Raw genomic sequence first — 13,328 nt, 5'->3', positions numbered from 1 at the left:
GTCTTAGTTAAACACAGCCACGTACAGTGAGCTCTTACTCACAGCCTCATGAATAACGCTTCACATTTTCAAGAGGAGAGGCTGTGAACGATGTGTGCAGTTATACCAGGGGCATAACGAATGGTCTAATAAATAAAAACAATTAGAGTTCAGTCCGGCAGAAAAAGGCCTCCCAAGGAAGCGGCAGTGACTAGTGAGTGTTCTTTGGAGGAAATCTTTCTGCGCACAGTGCATTGTTAAGGTGGTTGGTGAGTCATGGGGAGTCCCTCTCCGTGCAATGGGGTCTCCTTCAACCACAGACATGACTATCGGAAGTCTGGCTTTCTTTAACGCCCTTTGTCTCTGGATGGAATTTGGGCTTGCTGAATTTGAATAGGTTTGTGTTTGGTTTTCTCCTACTAATAGCAAATTTTCAAAACTGATGAGTTTGCCCTCAGCTTTTCCACTGGTTTTATTAAAACACATTGGTATGTACAATTACTCACAGACAAAGTGGGATTTGTAGTTACACTGCCTCTCTCTTTGTGTATGATGTTAATTTGAGGAGAAATGTGCCAGAGTTAAAAGTACCCAGATAATCAAAGTTAGACATGTCCTTCCATAGGGAGTTCTTTTGTGTAAAGCTGATCCTTCCAGAATTCTAGACTAGACTAACTTAAAATCAGATGACTTGGGTTTTCATTTCAATTTAACACAAGAAGAATTTTATGAGCTTGTCCAGTAACTCAGCCATTGTCTGCCTGCAGTTCCACTTTAAAATAGAAGCCGCTTCATGTGCAATAGTCACCCTATTTACTGCTGAGGGATATAGTGAATGCAAATAAAATATTCAGCAGAAAATGCTGTAGACTGTAAGTTAGTTTCCTTCTTAGATGTCTAACAGAGTTGCATTATGACTCATCTTGGTGTGTGTGGTATCACAGAACTTGCTCACTTACCCAGTGAAGTCAAGCTCTTCCAAGTTTCATAAATTTATGCAATTAAGGGAATTGGGAATTTATCCAGGGATATCGGCCTTTTTGTAAAAAGAAAAAATGCTTTTATTTAGTGTTTCAACATCTTTTTAAATCCTGGCAGAGGCAGTGGTCACTTCCAGCTTATGGGCAGATTAATGGACACATTGTGGGGGTTTTAATGGGTAAAGCAGAGAATGGTCCCCTCATACCACCTGTGACTCAAAGGGACTCAGATTAGCCCTCAGCAAGTGACTGGCTTCTTAAATTGTGGTGACCGAACTCAAAGGTTCTTCCCAGCTTCAAAAATTCTCTATTGCAGTAAAATTGACGTTTCTGACATATTCTTTACCTTGAAGTCCTTAGTAACCTTTGTGTAAGAATCCTGAATATGTGTATCTACTCAGACTCTGTACAGATAAAATAATTAGGTAAATGACTATAGGAAAACAGTATTCATATTTAGATTCAATGACCAGAAATAGTGACTATGGAATGCTCGGGATCAAACGTTGTTCAGATACTATTTGAAAGGTGAAAGATAAGCATTTACTTCTCATTTTCTTTTACTTCTTATTTTTTGAAAAGTAAAATAATGTAAGTACTAAACACTCTCAGGCTTGTTTTTTTCCTTTTCAAAAAATTGTTCCAGAAACTTTAGTGAGTGACTGTACCAGTTATAGATCTGCTAAATAAGAAGAAGCCTTTTCAAGGACGAGGGTTTTGTCTTTGTTGCACAGTCACTCAACGAATGTTTACTAAGCAGCAACCCTGCTAACTGCACTGTCTTAATTCTTCTAAATCTTTACTGTCAAAACTCCCAGAACAGCGCTTAATAAATCGTAAAGTTCCAAGAAATGTTTGCTGAAATATGTCACTGCCCTATCTGTAAACCATTTTTAAAAATGTGGCCCATGGAAGTTTAGTGTTTATAATATGAAGGTATTTTAGGAACAGAGGAATAAAAGATATATTGTTGTTTTTCTGTATAAATTTGACTATGTGACTTGAACCCAGTAGGAAAGGAAATATCTTCTTATTACATGAAAAATATATACAAATTTGCTCTATATGTTTAGCTATTATTTACCAAATTTTCACGAAACAGTTTTCTCTGATCATTTTACTAATTATCTGTTCAAATTTTTGGAGCCAAGTTTTCTATACACAGAGTAATGTTGAACTTTCTGTTAAGTTTCTAGAAATCTTATATTTTGATTGAATTATCTTTTTTTTTTTTAAGATTGGCATCTGAGCTAACAACTGTTGCCAGTCTTCTTTTTTTGTTCCTTCTTCTTCTCTCCAAAGCCCCCCAGTACGTAGTTGTGTATTCTAGTTGTGGGTCCTTCTAGTTGTGGCATGTGGGACGCCGCCTCAGCATGGCCTGATGAGCAGTGCCATGTGTGCGTCCAGGATCTGAACAGGTGAAACCCCGGGCTGTTGAAGTGGAGCGCGTGAACCCAACCACTCGGCCACGAGGCCAGCCACTGCTTTAATTATTTTCAAAGCAATACTTTGCATAATTTCCTTCATGGAGACTAGAAAGGAGAACTTGACATGACATTTTGAATAGATAAAATTTAGAAATTTTCCTTCATACAAAGACAGAAATAACTTCGCATGTTGACTCTTTTATTTAGAATTTTTTCTCTTGCCCTAATATGCATTAACTATTCTTCAAACTGAAATTTTTATTTTATTGTCCAATTGTCTTCCCTTTTGTAATTAAGTAGATTCATATTGTCCCTTCAACTTAAGAAAATATGCTCTCCTCCAGTCCAAACTAAGTATGTGCTATTCTCAGCCTCGCACTGTTATTCCTCCTCAGAATAATTTCTTGCAGTTCAAAATGGTAGAATCAGAGGATATTAGTGCTGCAAGTCCCTTTAAAGGTTGCTACCATCCGAACTCTAATTTTACCGATGAGAAAACTGAGCCCTTTGTGACTTCACTGACCTGCCCGAGATTCCACGTCTAGTAGGTGGCTGAGTTCTAATTCAGCCAAGTCTTCTGTCTGCACAACCAGGCCTCTTCCACTGCCTTGTTGCCTCTATTTCATTAGTATCAATTCCTTAAGTAGTGCAAACCATGTGCTTCTGCCTTACTGTGAATACACATGTATCTTCTGCAGAAAATCTTGAAAGGCTCAGGGAATAGCCATGCATGAGCAGGCTCAAGGAGCCTTGGGAGCAACTTGGTGGCCACAAGCCAGGCTGTTGATATTAAGGCCTGAGGCTGTTACTCTTCCCTCTCCCTCATGACCACTTTTAGGCCTGATAGATAAAGACTAGCCAGCCAAGGCCAGATGGTCCTTTGGGGGAGCTGAGGCCACGTCACACAGGCCCCACTCACAACAAGGAGTTAACAACCACCCACAGCCAAGTGGGCTCTTATACTGCTGGTGAGGATGTCTAACTGCAATAACCTTTCAGTAGGAAATTTGACGATATTGAGAGGTGTTAAAAATGTCTTGTCATTGATACAGCAATGCCACTTCTAAGAATTTATCTAATGGAAATTATCTCTAAGGAAAAATGTGTATCCAAGCATACAAGAAGGCCAAGAGTTAAGAAATAGTTGTAAACAATCCATTTTCTGGTTCTCTTAATAAAGTCAGGTTCCAATTTTGTAGGAAAACTGTAATACTTTTGAGTATATGAGCAACGTGTAGTTTTCCTGGTAGGACAAATGGAAGGCATAGTCCTGAAAAAAAAGCTTTATAATGTAGCTATTAACATTCAGGATATTGTAAAGTATCTAACGAAAATTATATGCAAATTCCACTATAATATTAAAGTGCCAGAGAAAATAAAGATGAAGAAGAACAACATTCTCATAAGCCAATAGTAGTTTGAAAATTATCTTTTAAAAAAGGAACAAATTTCAATAATGCAAAATCCCATGAATTTGCTGTCAAGTGCAACAACCTAATAAAGATAAATGATGCTGAAATGTTTTCATATTTAGGAAGTGGAACTCATCTGAGTTCCTAATATTACAAGGATTAAAAGCAAATGGAAAAAGCAATTGAACTAAATAACATTGGAAATAATAGAAAAATGTAAACATAATTACTTTTATGCCAACACATCCTGAAGGCAATCAACCTGAAGCAGTGATTTCCCTCAAGAGTGTGTGTTCTTCAATTTCAGGAGCTAAATTTTGAGCCTTGCTTCTCTATTCTGAATTTGCAATGAAATATTGTAGTTTTAAGATATTCTGTGTCTTTTTGTAATGTTCTATCATGAGGACAAGAGAAATTAAAGAATTTTCTGCTTTATTGAGGGTGGATAATATTCCATTGTATGTATATACCACATTTTCTTTATTCATTCATCTGTCAATGAACATTAGGTTGCTTCCACTTCTTGGGTGTTGTGAATAATACTGCAATGAACATAGGTGTGCAAGTATCTCTTCAAGATCCTTTTCAATTCTTTTGGATATGTACCCAGAAGTGGGATTGCTGGATCATATGATAATTCTATTTTTTATTTTTTGAGGAATCTCCATACTGTTTTCTATAGCAGCTGCCATGGAAATTAATTAAGAATAATTAATTAATTTTACATTCCCACTAATAGTGCAAAAGGCTTCCAATTTCTTCACAACCTTGCCAACACTTCTTATTTTCTGGTTTCTTGAAAATGGCCATCCTAATGGATGTGAGGTAATATCTCATTGTGGTTTTGATGTGCATTTCCCTGATGATTAGTGATGTTGAGCATCTTTTCACAAACTTTTGGCCATTTGTGTATCCTCTTTGGAGAGATGTCTATTTAAGTCTTTTGCCCGTTTTTAAATCTTATTTTTTGTTGTTGAGTTTTAGACGTTCTTTATATATTCTTGATATTAACTCCTTATCAGATATATGGTTTACAAATATTCTTTCTTGTTTCGTAGATCACCTTTTCACGCTGTTGATTGTTTTCTTTACTGTACAGTTTTTAAGTTCAATGTAGTATCATTTGCCTATCTTAGCTTTTGTTGCCTGTGCTTTTGGTGTCATATCAAGGAAATCATTACCAAATTCAATATTACGAGACTTTTCTTCTACAAGTTTTATAGTTTCAGGTCTTGTGTTTAGGTCTTTAATCCATTTTGAGTTAATTTTGGTATATGGTGCAGTGTAAGAGTTCAACTTCATCCTTTTGCATGTGCATATCCAGTTTTCCCGACACTGTTTGTTGAAGAGACTGTCTTTCCCCATTGTGTAGCCTTACCATTCTTGTCAAAGATCGTTTGACTTTATATGTGTTATATGTGATGGTTTATTTCTGGGCTCCCTATTCTGCTCCTTTGATCTGTGTGTCTGTCATCTCTCTTTATGCCAATTATCATATTGGTTTAATTTACCGTAGCTTTGTAGTGTGTTTTGAAATCAGGAAGTTTGGGCCTCTAGTTTTGTTTTTCTTTCTAAAGATTATTTTGACGGTTGGGTCCTTTGATATTCCACGTGAATTTCAGGATTTTTTTTCTATTTCTGCAAAAAATGCCATTGGGATTTTAATAGGAATTGCATTGAATCTGTAGATCACTTTGGGTAATATGGACATTTTAACAAATTAAGTCTTCCAATCCATGAACATGGAATTTCTTTCCGTTTATTTGTATATTCTTTAGTTTCTTTCAGCAGTATTTTTTGTACAAGTCTTCAGCTCCTTGGTTAAATTAATTCCTGAGTATTTAATTCTCAATACTATTGTAAATGGAGTTGTTTTCTTAACATCCTTTTTTGTATTATTCGTTGTTAGTGTATAGAAATGCAACTGATTTTTGTGTGTTGATGTTGTATTTTGTAACCTTGCCAAATTTGTTTATTAATTCTAATATTTTTGGGGAATCTTTAAGGTTTTCTACATCTAAGAACATGTCATCTGTGAACACAGTTAACTTTGCTGCTCCTTTTTCTGTTGCCTTTTATTTCTCGTTCTTTCCTAATTGCTTTAGTTAGGATTTCCAGTACTATATTGAATGCTAGTGGTGATAGATGGTATCTTTGTCTTGTTCCTGATCTTACAGGGAAAGCTTACAGTTTTTCACTGTCGAGTATAATGTTAGTTGTGGGTTTTCATATATGGCCTGTATTATACTGAGGTAGATTCCTTTTATACCTAATTTGTTGAAAATCTTTGTCATAAAAGAATGTTGAACTTTTCAAATGCTTCTTCTGCATCAGTTGAGATGATCTTATAGTTTTTGCCCTCCTTCTGTTAGTGTGGTGTATTACACTGATTGATTTTCATATGTTGAACCATTCCATCTCAGGGATAAATCCTACTTAATCATGGTGTATGATCTTTCTAATGTGTTGTTGAATTCTCTTTGCTAGCATTTTGTTTAGAATTTTTGCACTGATGTTTATCAGGGATATTGGTCTGTAGATTTCATTTCTTGTGGTTTCTTTGATTTTGATATCAGGGTAATGCTGGCCTCAAAAAATAAGTGTCCCCTCCTCTTCGGAGTTTTGGGATGTTTTGAGAAGAATTGGTGTTAATTGTTCATTATATGTTTGGTGAAATTCTTCAGTGGAGCCATCTGGTCCTGGGCTGTTTTGGGAGGAAGCGAGGTTTCGGATTGCTGATTCAATCTCCTTACTTGTTACAGATCTGTTTAGATTTCTTTATTTCTTCATGATTCAGTCTTGGTAGGTTGTATATTTCTAGAAATTTATCCATTTCTCTTATATTATCCAATTGCTGGCATGTAATTTTTCATAGTAGTCTCTTATGAACCTTAGAATTTCTGTGGCATCAGTTGTAATGTCTCCTCCTCTTCATTTCTGAATTTTGTTATTTGAGTTTTATCTCTTTTTTTTCTTAGTCTAGGTAAGAGTTTCTCAATTTTGTTAATTTTTATCAAACAACTCTTAGTTTGGTTGATTTTTTCTATTGTTTTTCTGTTCTCTATTTCACTTATTTCATCACTAATCATTATTATTTCCTTCCTTCTGTTAACTTTGGGTTTAGTTTACTTCTTTTTGAAGTTCCTTGAGATGTTAAGTTAGGTTGCTGATTTGAGATCTTTCTTCTTTTTCTAGGTAGACATTTACCCCAAAATACTTCCTCCTTAGTACTACTTTTGCTGCATCCCATAAGTTTTGGCATGTTGTGTTTTCATTTTCATTTGTCTCAAGGTATTTTCTAATTTCTCTTGTGATCTTTTCTTTGATCCATTGGTTGTTCAAGAGTGTATTGTTTAATTTCCATATATTTGTGAATTTTTCAGTTTTTCTCTTGCTACTGATTTCTAGTTTCATTTCACTGTGGTTGGAAAAGATACTTGGTATGATTTCAATCTTCTTAAATTTGCTGACTTTTTTTGTGGCCCAACCTGTGATGTCTCCTGGAGAATGTTCCATGTGCACTGGAGAAGAATGTATATTCTGCTGTTGTTGGATGGAATGTTCTGTATATGTCTGTTACATCCGGCTGATCTATAGTGTTGTTCAAATCCCCTGTTTCCTTATTGATTTTCTATCTGGTTGACCTGTCCATTATTAAAGTAGGGTATTAAAATACCCTACTGTTATTGTGTTACCATCTATTTCTCCCTTCAGTTCTGTCAATGTTTGCTCCATATATTTGAGTGCTCTACTGTTAGGTACATATGTGTTTATAACTGTTATATCTTCCTGGTGAATTGGCCCTTTTATCATTAAATAATGCCTTTTTTCTCTCTTATTACAGTTTTTGACTTAAAGTTTCTTCTGTCTGATAAAGTATGGCCATCCCTGCTCTCTTTTGGTTACTATTTGCATTGAGTATTGTTTTCCATCTTTCAGCTTCAGCCTATGTATGTCACCTAAAGTGAGTCTCTTGTAAACAGCTGCAGTGCATTTTATCATCACTTTTTTCCTCTCTTTAAGATGTAGTTCATGTACCCTAAGCACCCTAAAACTTTGTAAAAATTGTGAAGAATAACTTGAGTCTCCTTTGAATGAATAGCTCTGCACATTTTTTAATGTTTTAGATACCAACTAGCACAAACCTCAAGGACAGGAAAGAACTTTATTACTGTAGTGATGAAATCCACTTGGCTGTAAGATTTGCTTTCCTAGCAGTGAATATAAATGTGTACACAGCCAGGAAGCATTAGTAGATCACAAAGCCTGACATGGCATATAAGGAGCCAGCTCTTAGCTTATGCGAATTAGAATAAATTGATGGAATAAATTAAAGATAATTTTGTACATTATACACTTTTTAAAAAGAGAGCCATTGCATAATGTAAATTTGCTTATTTTTCCTTCATTAAGTGTTTTAATACTGTGATATTGCCATTACATTTTAAATTAACTTGGTCAAAATTTTGATATTTTTGTTCAGTATGTATGTATTTAATAAGACATTCAAACATATGCTGAGCACTAGAATGTGCCAAACGTAATGCAAGTGAGTCTCTATAAATGCTAGATATAAATCTTGCCCTCAATGAGCTTATAATCTTGTGGAAGGAGACATACATAGCATTAATGGATGCTATGGAGACAGGTACGTGTTGCTGTGTTGAGGCACAACGTGGCGGGGATTACTCACATAAATGTGATGAGCACATCCATCTGCATAAATACATTAACATGCATCCCTTCCCAATTGTATTCGAAATATGTTAATACACATGGATTTAGCAAAAGCTGTAAGGCAGACTCCATTCCCTAGGATCTTGTCTACCAGGCCAGTTGAGTAGCTGATGAAGCTGACACAGTGTAACATACCCTGCAGAGGTCTGCTTGTCTTAGCTGCTTTACTTTCCATTTGCCAAAATCCCCACATGCCCAAACACACAAAGAGAATTTCATAAATATCTTGACAAAATTACAAATTCTTGTTTGGAATACCCACATCTATATTTTCCAGTAATTATCCACCTATGCAACTTTAGAAATAAAATGAAATATCTGTAAACTATCAAAATTAACTATCATTTATTAATTAATATTAGCAGTCATTGGGTTTTCTTTATGGCAAGGAGAAGGGATTACACACAGAATGAGACTAAATGGGCAGATTGAATTTGGGTGATGTGTAAATGTTTTTGTTTCAGATAACCAAACCAGAACTCAAACACATTCAGGCTAATCCAATAAAGGAACTTGCATCTGTGTGCTCAGAGTGATTATTCTCTGGGAGAAATCTCCACAGGTTTTTGTGGTGACAGGCAGACATTCTCCCCAACTCCAAGTCATACACAAGTTGTCATTCTCTGGGAATCCTGTTAGATCTACTAATATAATTAATCACCCCTCACAGCTTTGTTAATTCTATCTACTCTCACTTCATCTCTGATCACTTTTACTCACAGAGAAACAGGGGAGGAGAAGTTTGCAAAAGGAGTTTGGCATTTAGAGTTTAGTTTTACGTCCTTCTCAATGCAGATAATCTTCAATTGACTCATTTAGTATTAAATGAAATAAAGAACAGTTAACCAGCTCTTTCTGTTTGCTACTACTTTGCCGCTAGGAAAAATTTTTTAAAAATTATTCTTTGTTGTTTTTTACTATTTACTGTTAGGCTAGAGACCAGGAATTTTCCTGAGTGTTTCAAAATTTGTTATTACTGAATACTTGAAAGATGGGTTAAAAAATGTTATTCCACTCAAAATATGTTTATAGTTCTTCTGCTATTAAATCTAGTAAGTTCTTCCAACTATGGCACAGCTTGGGATTCTTTTCTGGTGAAATCTTGTGGCAAAGACCATCCCTTTAGAGACAACATTATCACAAAGAATGTGAGGTTCAACATTGTTCTACAATATTAGAATTATACTACTTTGATGGTACAGCTATTTTAGAAAACAGTGTGGCAGTAACTTATAGAATTAAATATGCTTTTACCCCATGACCAAGCAATTCCACTCCTAGATATTTACTGAAGACATACGAAAATGTGTCCATGCAGAGAATATGTATCCCAATTATTCGTAATAGCCAAATATGAATAGCTACTATTCATAAAAGCTAAAAACCAGAAGAAATCCAAAGATTGATTGCTTAATTGATGAATAGATAAAAAATTGTGTTATATCCACACCACGGAATATTATTTAGCTATAAAAAGAAGCAAAATGGGTGAATCTCAAAAACATTATGCTAAGTAAATTAAGTCAAGCACAAAAGCCTGTGTACCAGAGGTGTACTAGAAAAGGTGTAATTTTAGTTGACAACATGTCCATGGCTGCCTGTGAGTGGGAGAGGATCACAGAGGCTGGAGGAAACTGTTTAGGGTGAAGGATGTGTTGTCTGTCTTGATTTGGTGGTGCTTGCACGGTCGTATACAGTTACCAAAAGCATTAGGCTGCCCACTTAAAATTGGTAAATTTTATTACCTATGAATAATGCCTTAAAAAACAAAAAAAGACACAAAAAATTAAATGACTTTATCTTTGATAGCTGTTAGGAATTCCCCAGAATATTACATGCTCTGTGGAAGAACAGCTGGTTGATTTCAAAACAAAAAAGAAGGATCAAAAAAAAAAATATATATATATATATATGTTTCCATGTATTTCTTCTAGAAGCTAAAAGCACAATAAAATCTTTAAATCTCTAAATAATAGGTAATGTGTAGCATTTTATGCATTTTGGTTGAAAACCTGTATGTGCACGAAAGAGTTGATTCAGTTTTACATATTTATATTTATGGATAATTTTGGTGTTTTCTTTAAATATGACTATATTTAAAACCTTTTTGTGAGCAAACTGTGGTAAGATATTTCAAAAGGCAAAGGTGTTCCTTACATGGAGCATATTGAGATAAGGAGGTGACCTGTAAATCTCTTGCTGAAATGAATGATGATCAATAATTAGCAATAGCATTTATTTATGTTTAAACTCTACTTGCTTTCATGCTATTCCACATTCCAATCATTCTTCTTAATGAATTTTGAGATAGTCTGAAAAACGCTAAGATAGCACTTTGCAAGATTTGGTCTCCTGAGGAACAAAACTACTAGGCCCATCTTGAGATAAATGGATTATATTCATTTAAAGATTGCCTGAAGGTTTAAATTCACAATCCATCTCTCTTGGAGAGGAAGCAGATTTAAGTTTTGGAAAGCTTGTCAGTGCTGTTGCTTTCATCTTGCCTGCATCTAAAATGGTCACATTCAGCAATAGCTTTTCCCTCCAAAATTTTCTAGTTCCACATAGAGTTTGTTTATAACAAAAAATAAACTGTATCCTTCCATGAATTTTCCTTTAGTATCGTGTTTTCAATCTATTTGCCCAGTGTTTCTATGTATTTGCTTAGGAATCTTTTATGTAACGTGCCATCCCAACGTGTACTGAGCAGTAGGAATTCATATTTGTCACCAATCCTTCCTCCTTTTAATCATAATTACTCTGTTTCAGAAATTATACTGTCGTTAATTCCAAAATCATCGTGGTCACAATAAGGCCTGAACCCAAAACAACTGATTCGTTCCTGGAGATAGAACTGGCCCATTTGGCTAATGTAAGTATCGTCTACTTGGCATTGAGCTGCTTATGGAATTGACCTTCTAAAGAAGGTTAACAGTCATCCTTTTGACTGATAAGACCAGAACATATTTTTAGAGTTGCAAATGAGTTAATTTGTTATGAAGAAGTATATTAGATAGGAATGAAATCCTATATTTTTGTTTGTAATAAAACTCTCTTTAATTTATCCAAGATAATAGTTAATAAATTGTTTATCAGTATACACATCTTTATTGGGCTCTGAGCTAGGCAATGAGGGAGATCAAGATGAATAAGACCCTGTCCCACCAGTGGTGGGAAGACTGCCATGTAAATAGATTTAAGATGCCTGCAGTAATAGAAGCTCTAGATGCAATGCAAAGGGCAGTGGTGATCTCCAGGGTGGGAGAATGGGTGTGGTGGCATTTAAAAGTGCCAACTCGAGGGGCAGAGAAGTTTCCTTATAAATACCTGGGCGCCCCAGTGATCTAAATCTGAACCTTCCATTCCAGAACAACAAGAACCCTTTCTTAAATCCATCCAACTGCCACTGAAGTTCTTCCGGTCTTGTTCAGTCCTTATGTAGAAATTTAAAATATCTACTTATCCATTACAGACTCGCGTTAAGTACTTAAATCATTGATGAGTAGGGGCAAGGAATGTGATTCCTGTTGAGGCTTTCCTAACTGTGCTTCCATGATTCCTATAGTAAAGTTTAAGCCAGTCTCAAGTGTTGTATGTACATAGTTGCTTTTTTTTTTAATTCCTTGAAAAGTTTCTATGAAGTTGACCTTTACATACAAATAATGGAAACACAAAGTGATTGTCATCTTCCCAATTTGATATACTTAGTGAATGGCATATGGAATTTAAACTCACATCCTGTGGTTTACAAAACCTATGTATTTTCTGCTATTTTATAATTTCTGATTTCTGGGTTTTATAAAAAATAACAATTATCTTCCCTGTGAAACACTTTGACTAAGGTGTTTCAGCTTTCCTAATTCACTTAATGAAAATTGCAAATCTCTCAGCAATAGCTTTTAAACATCACAGTTAATACTTAAACTATTAGGTCTTTTCCTACTTTTGCCGAAATTTAACCATACTGGCTGTGTCTAACTTCGAGAATGTTTTTTATTTCTACAATATCTACTTCCTCACACCTTAGACTAGCCCTGACCTCATCACCACGCTGAAAACTGGGAGATACTTTTAACACTGCTTTTGAGTAGGGAACTTATTTCTTAGTGTGTTCAAAATTCATTATAAAAATATTTATTTACTTATTTGTTTTTATTGTTGTCATGGTAATGTCTATCCAGCTATATGCACTGGTGAAAGATAGGGAGAGAGAGGGATTCCATGCACTGCTCACTGGGAAAGCCCTACAGTGTCAGGATGTACCATGTTCCTATGGAGAATACATTCCTGTAAATGGACATTCGCGAACATCCTAAATAAAGATAAAGTTGGCAGTGTTTAACGAACATGTTAATTAGATGACTTTTTTTTCATAAGTTGAAGAAACCGTAGCCTCATTAATAGTGTTAATGAAACAGTCTCATTATTTCAATTCAGCAAAACTACTTGAAATGACAGATTTAAGCTTGGAGCCAAACTTTTCTCTTCTGGGGGTATATTTTGTTAGCCAGTTTACAAAAGAGATAAACTGTCTTCAGAAAAAAACAATTCTACATATAGAAACCAGAGGGTATACTCAATAAATTTTACTCAGTGCCAGCTAGATCCTGGAGTGGCAATGAAAGTCAGAATGTAAGAATGGTGAGGTAATTGTCACAAGTCACTTAGAATTAATTCTGTCTTTCCATATTTTGAGTGAGTTGACCAGATTCCCAAAGCAATGCTATCTCCACTCTGGAAGGCCTAGATTTAAGAGGATATAGACAAATCTGTTACAGAATGGGGGCAGAGGG

General features: G+C 35.2%; 1 protein-coding gene across 5 annotated transcripts in view; it reads left to right on the top strand.

The window, feature by feature from the left end:
- Positions 1–13,328, top strand: part of ADGRB3 (adhesion G protein-coupled receptor B3) — a 645,087-nt gene that overhangs the window by 361,360 nt on the left and 270,399 nt on the right. For all 5 annotated transcript variants that reach the window (XM_070514627.1, XM_070514626.1, XM_070514625.1 and 2 more), the window contains one exon: positions 11,305–11,407. In XM_070514627.1, coding sequence (XP_070370728.1) covers positions 11,305–11,407 — 103 coding nt within the window. The remainder of the gene's footprint in view (positions 1–11,304; positions 11,408–13,328) is intronic.

This window comes from Equus asinus, chromosome 8, assembly GCF_041296235.1.
Source record: "Equus asinus isolate D_3611 breed Donkey chromosome 8, EquAss-T2T_v2, whole genome shotgun sequence".
NCBI classification, from domain to species: Eukaryota; Metazoa; Chordata; class Mammalia; order Perissodactyla; family Equidae; genus Equus; species Equus asinus.
The sequence above is the reverse complement of the archived record's forward strand: the minus strand, read 5'-3'. Positions and strand labels throughout refer to the sequence as shown.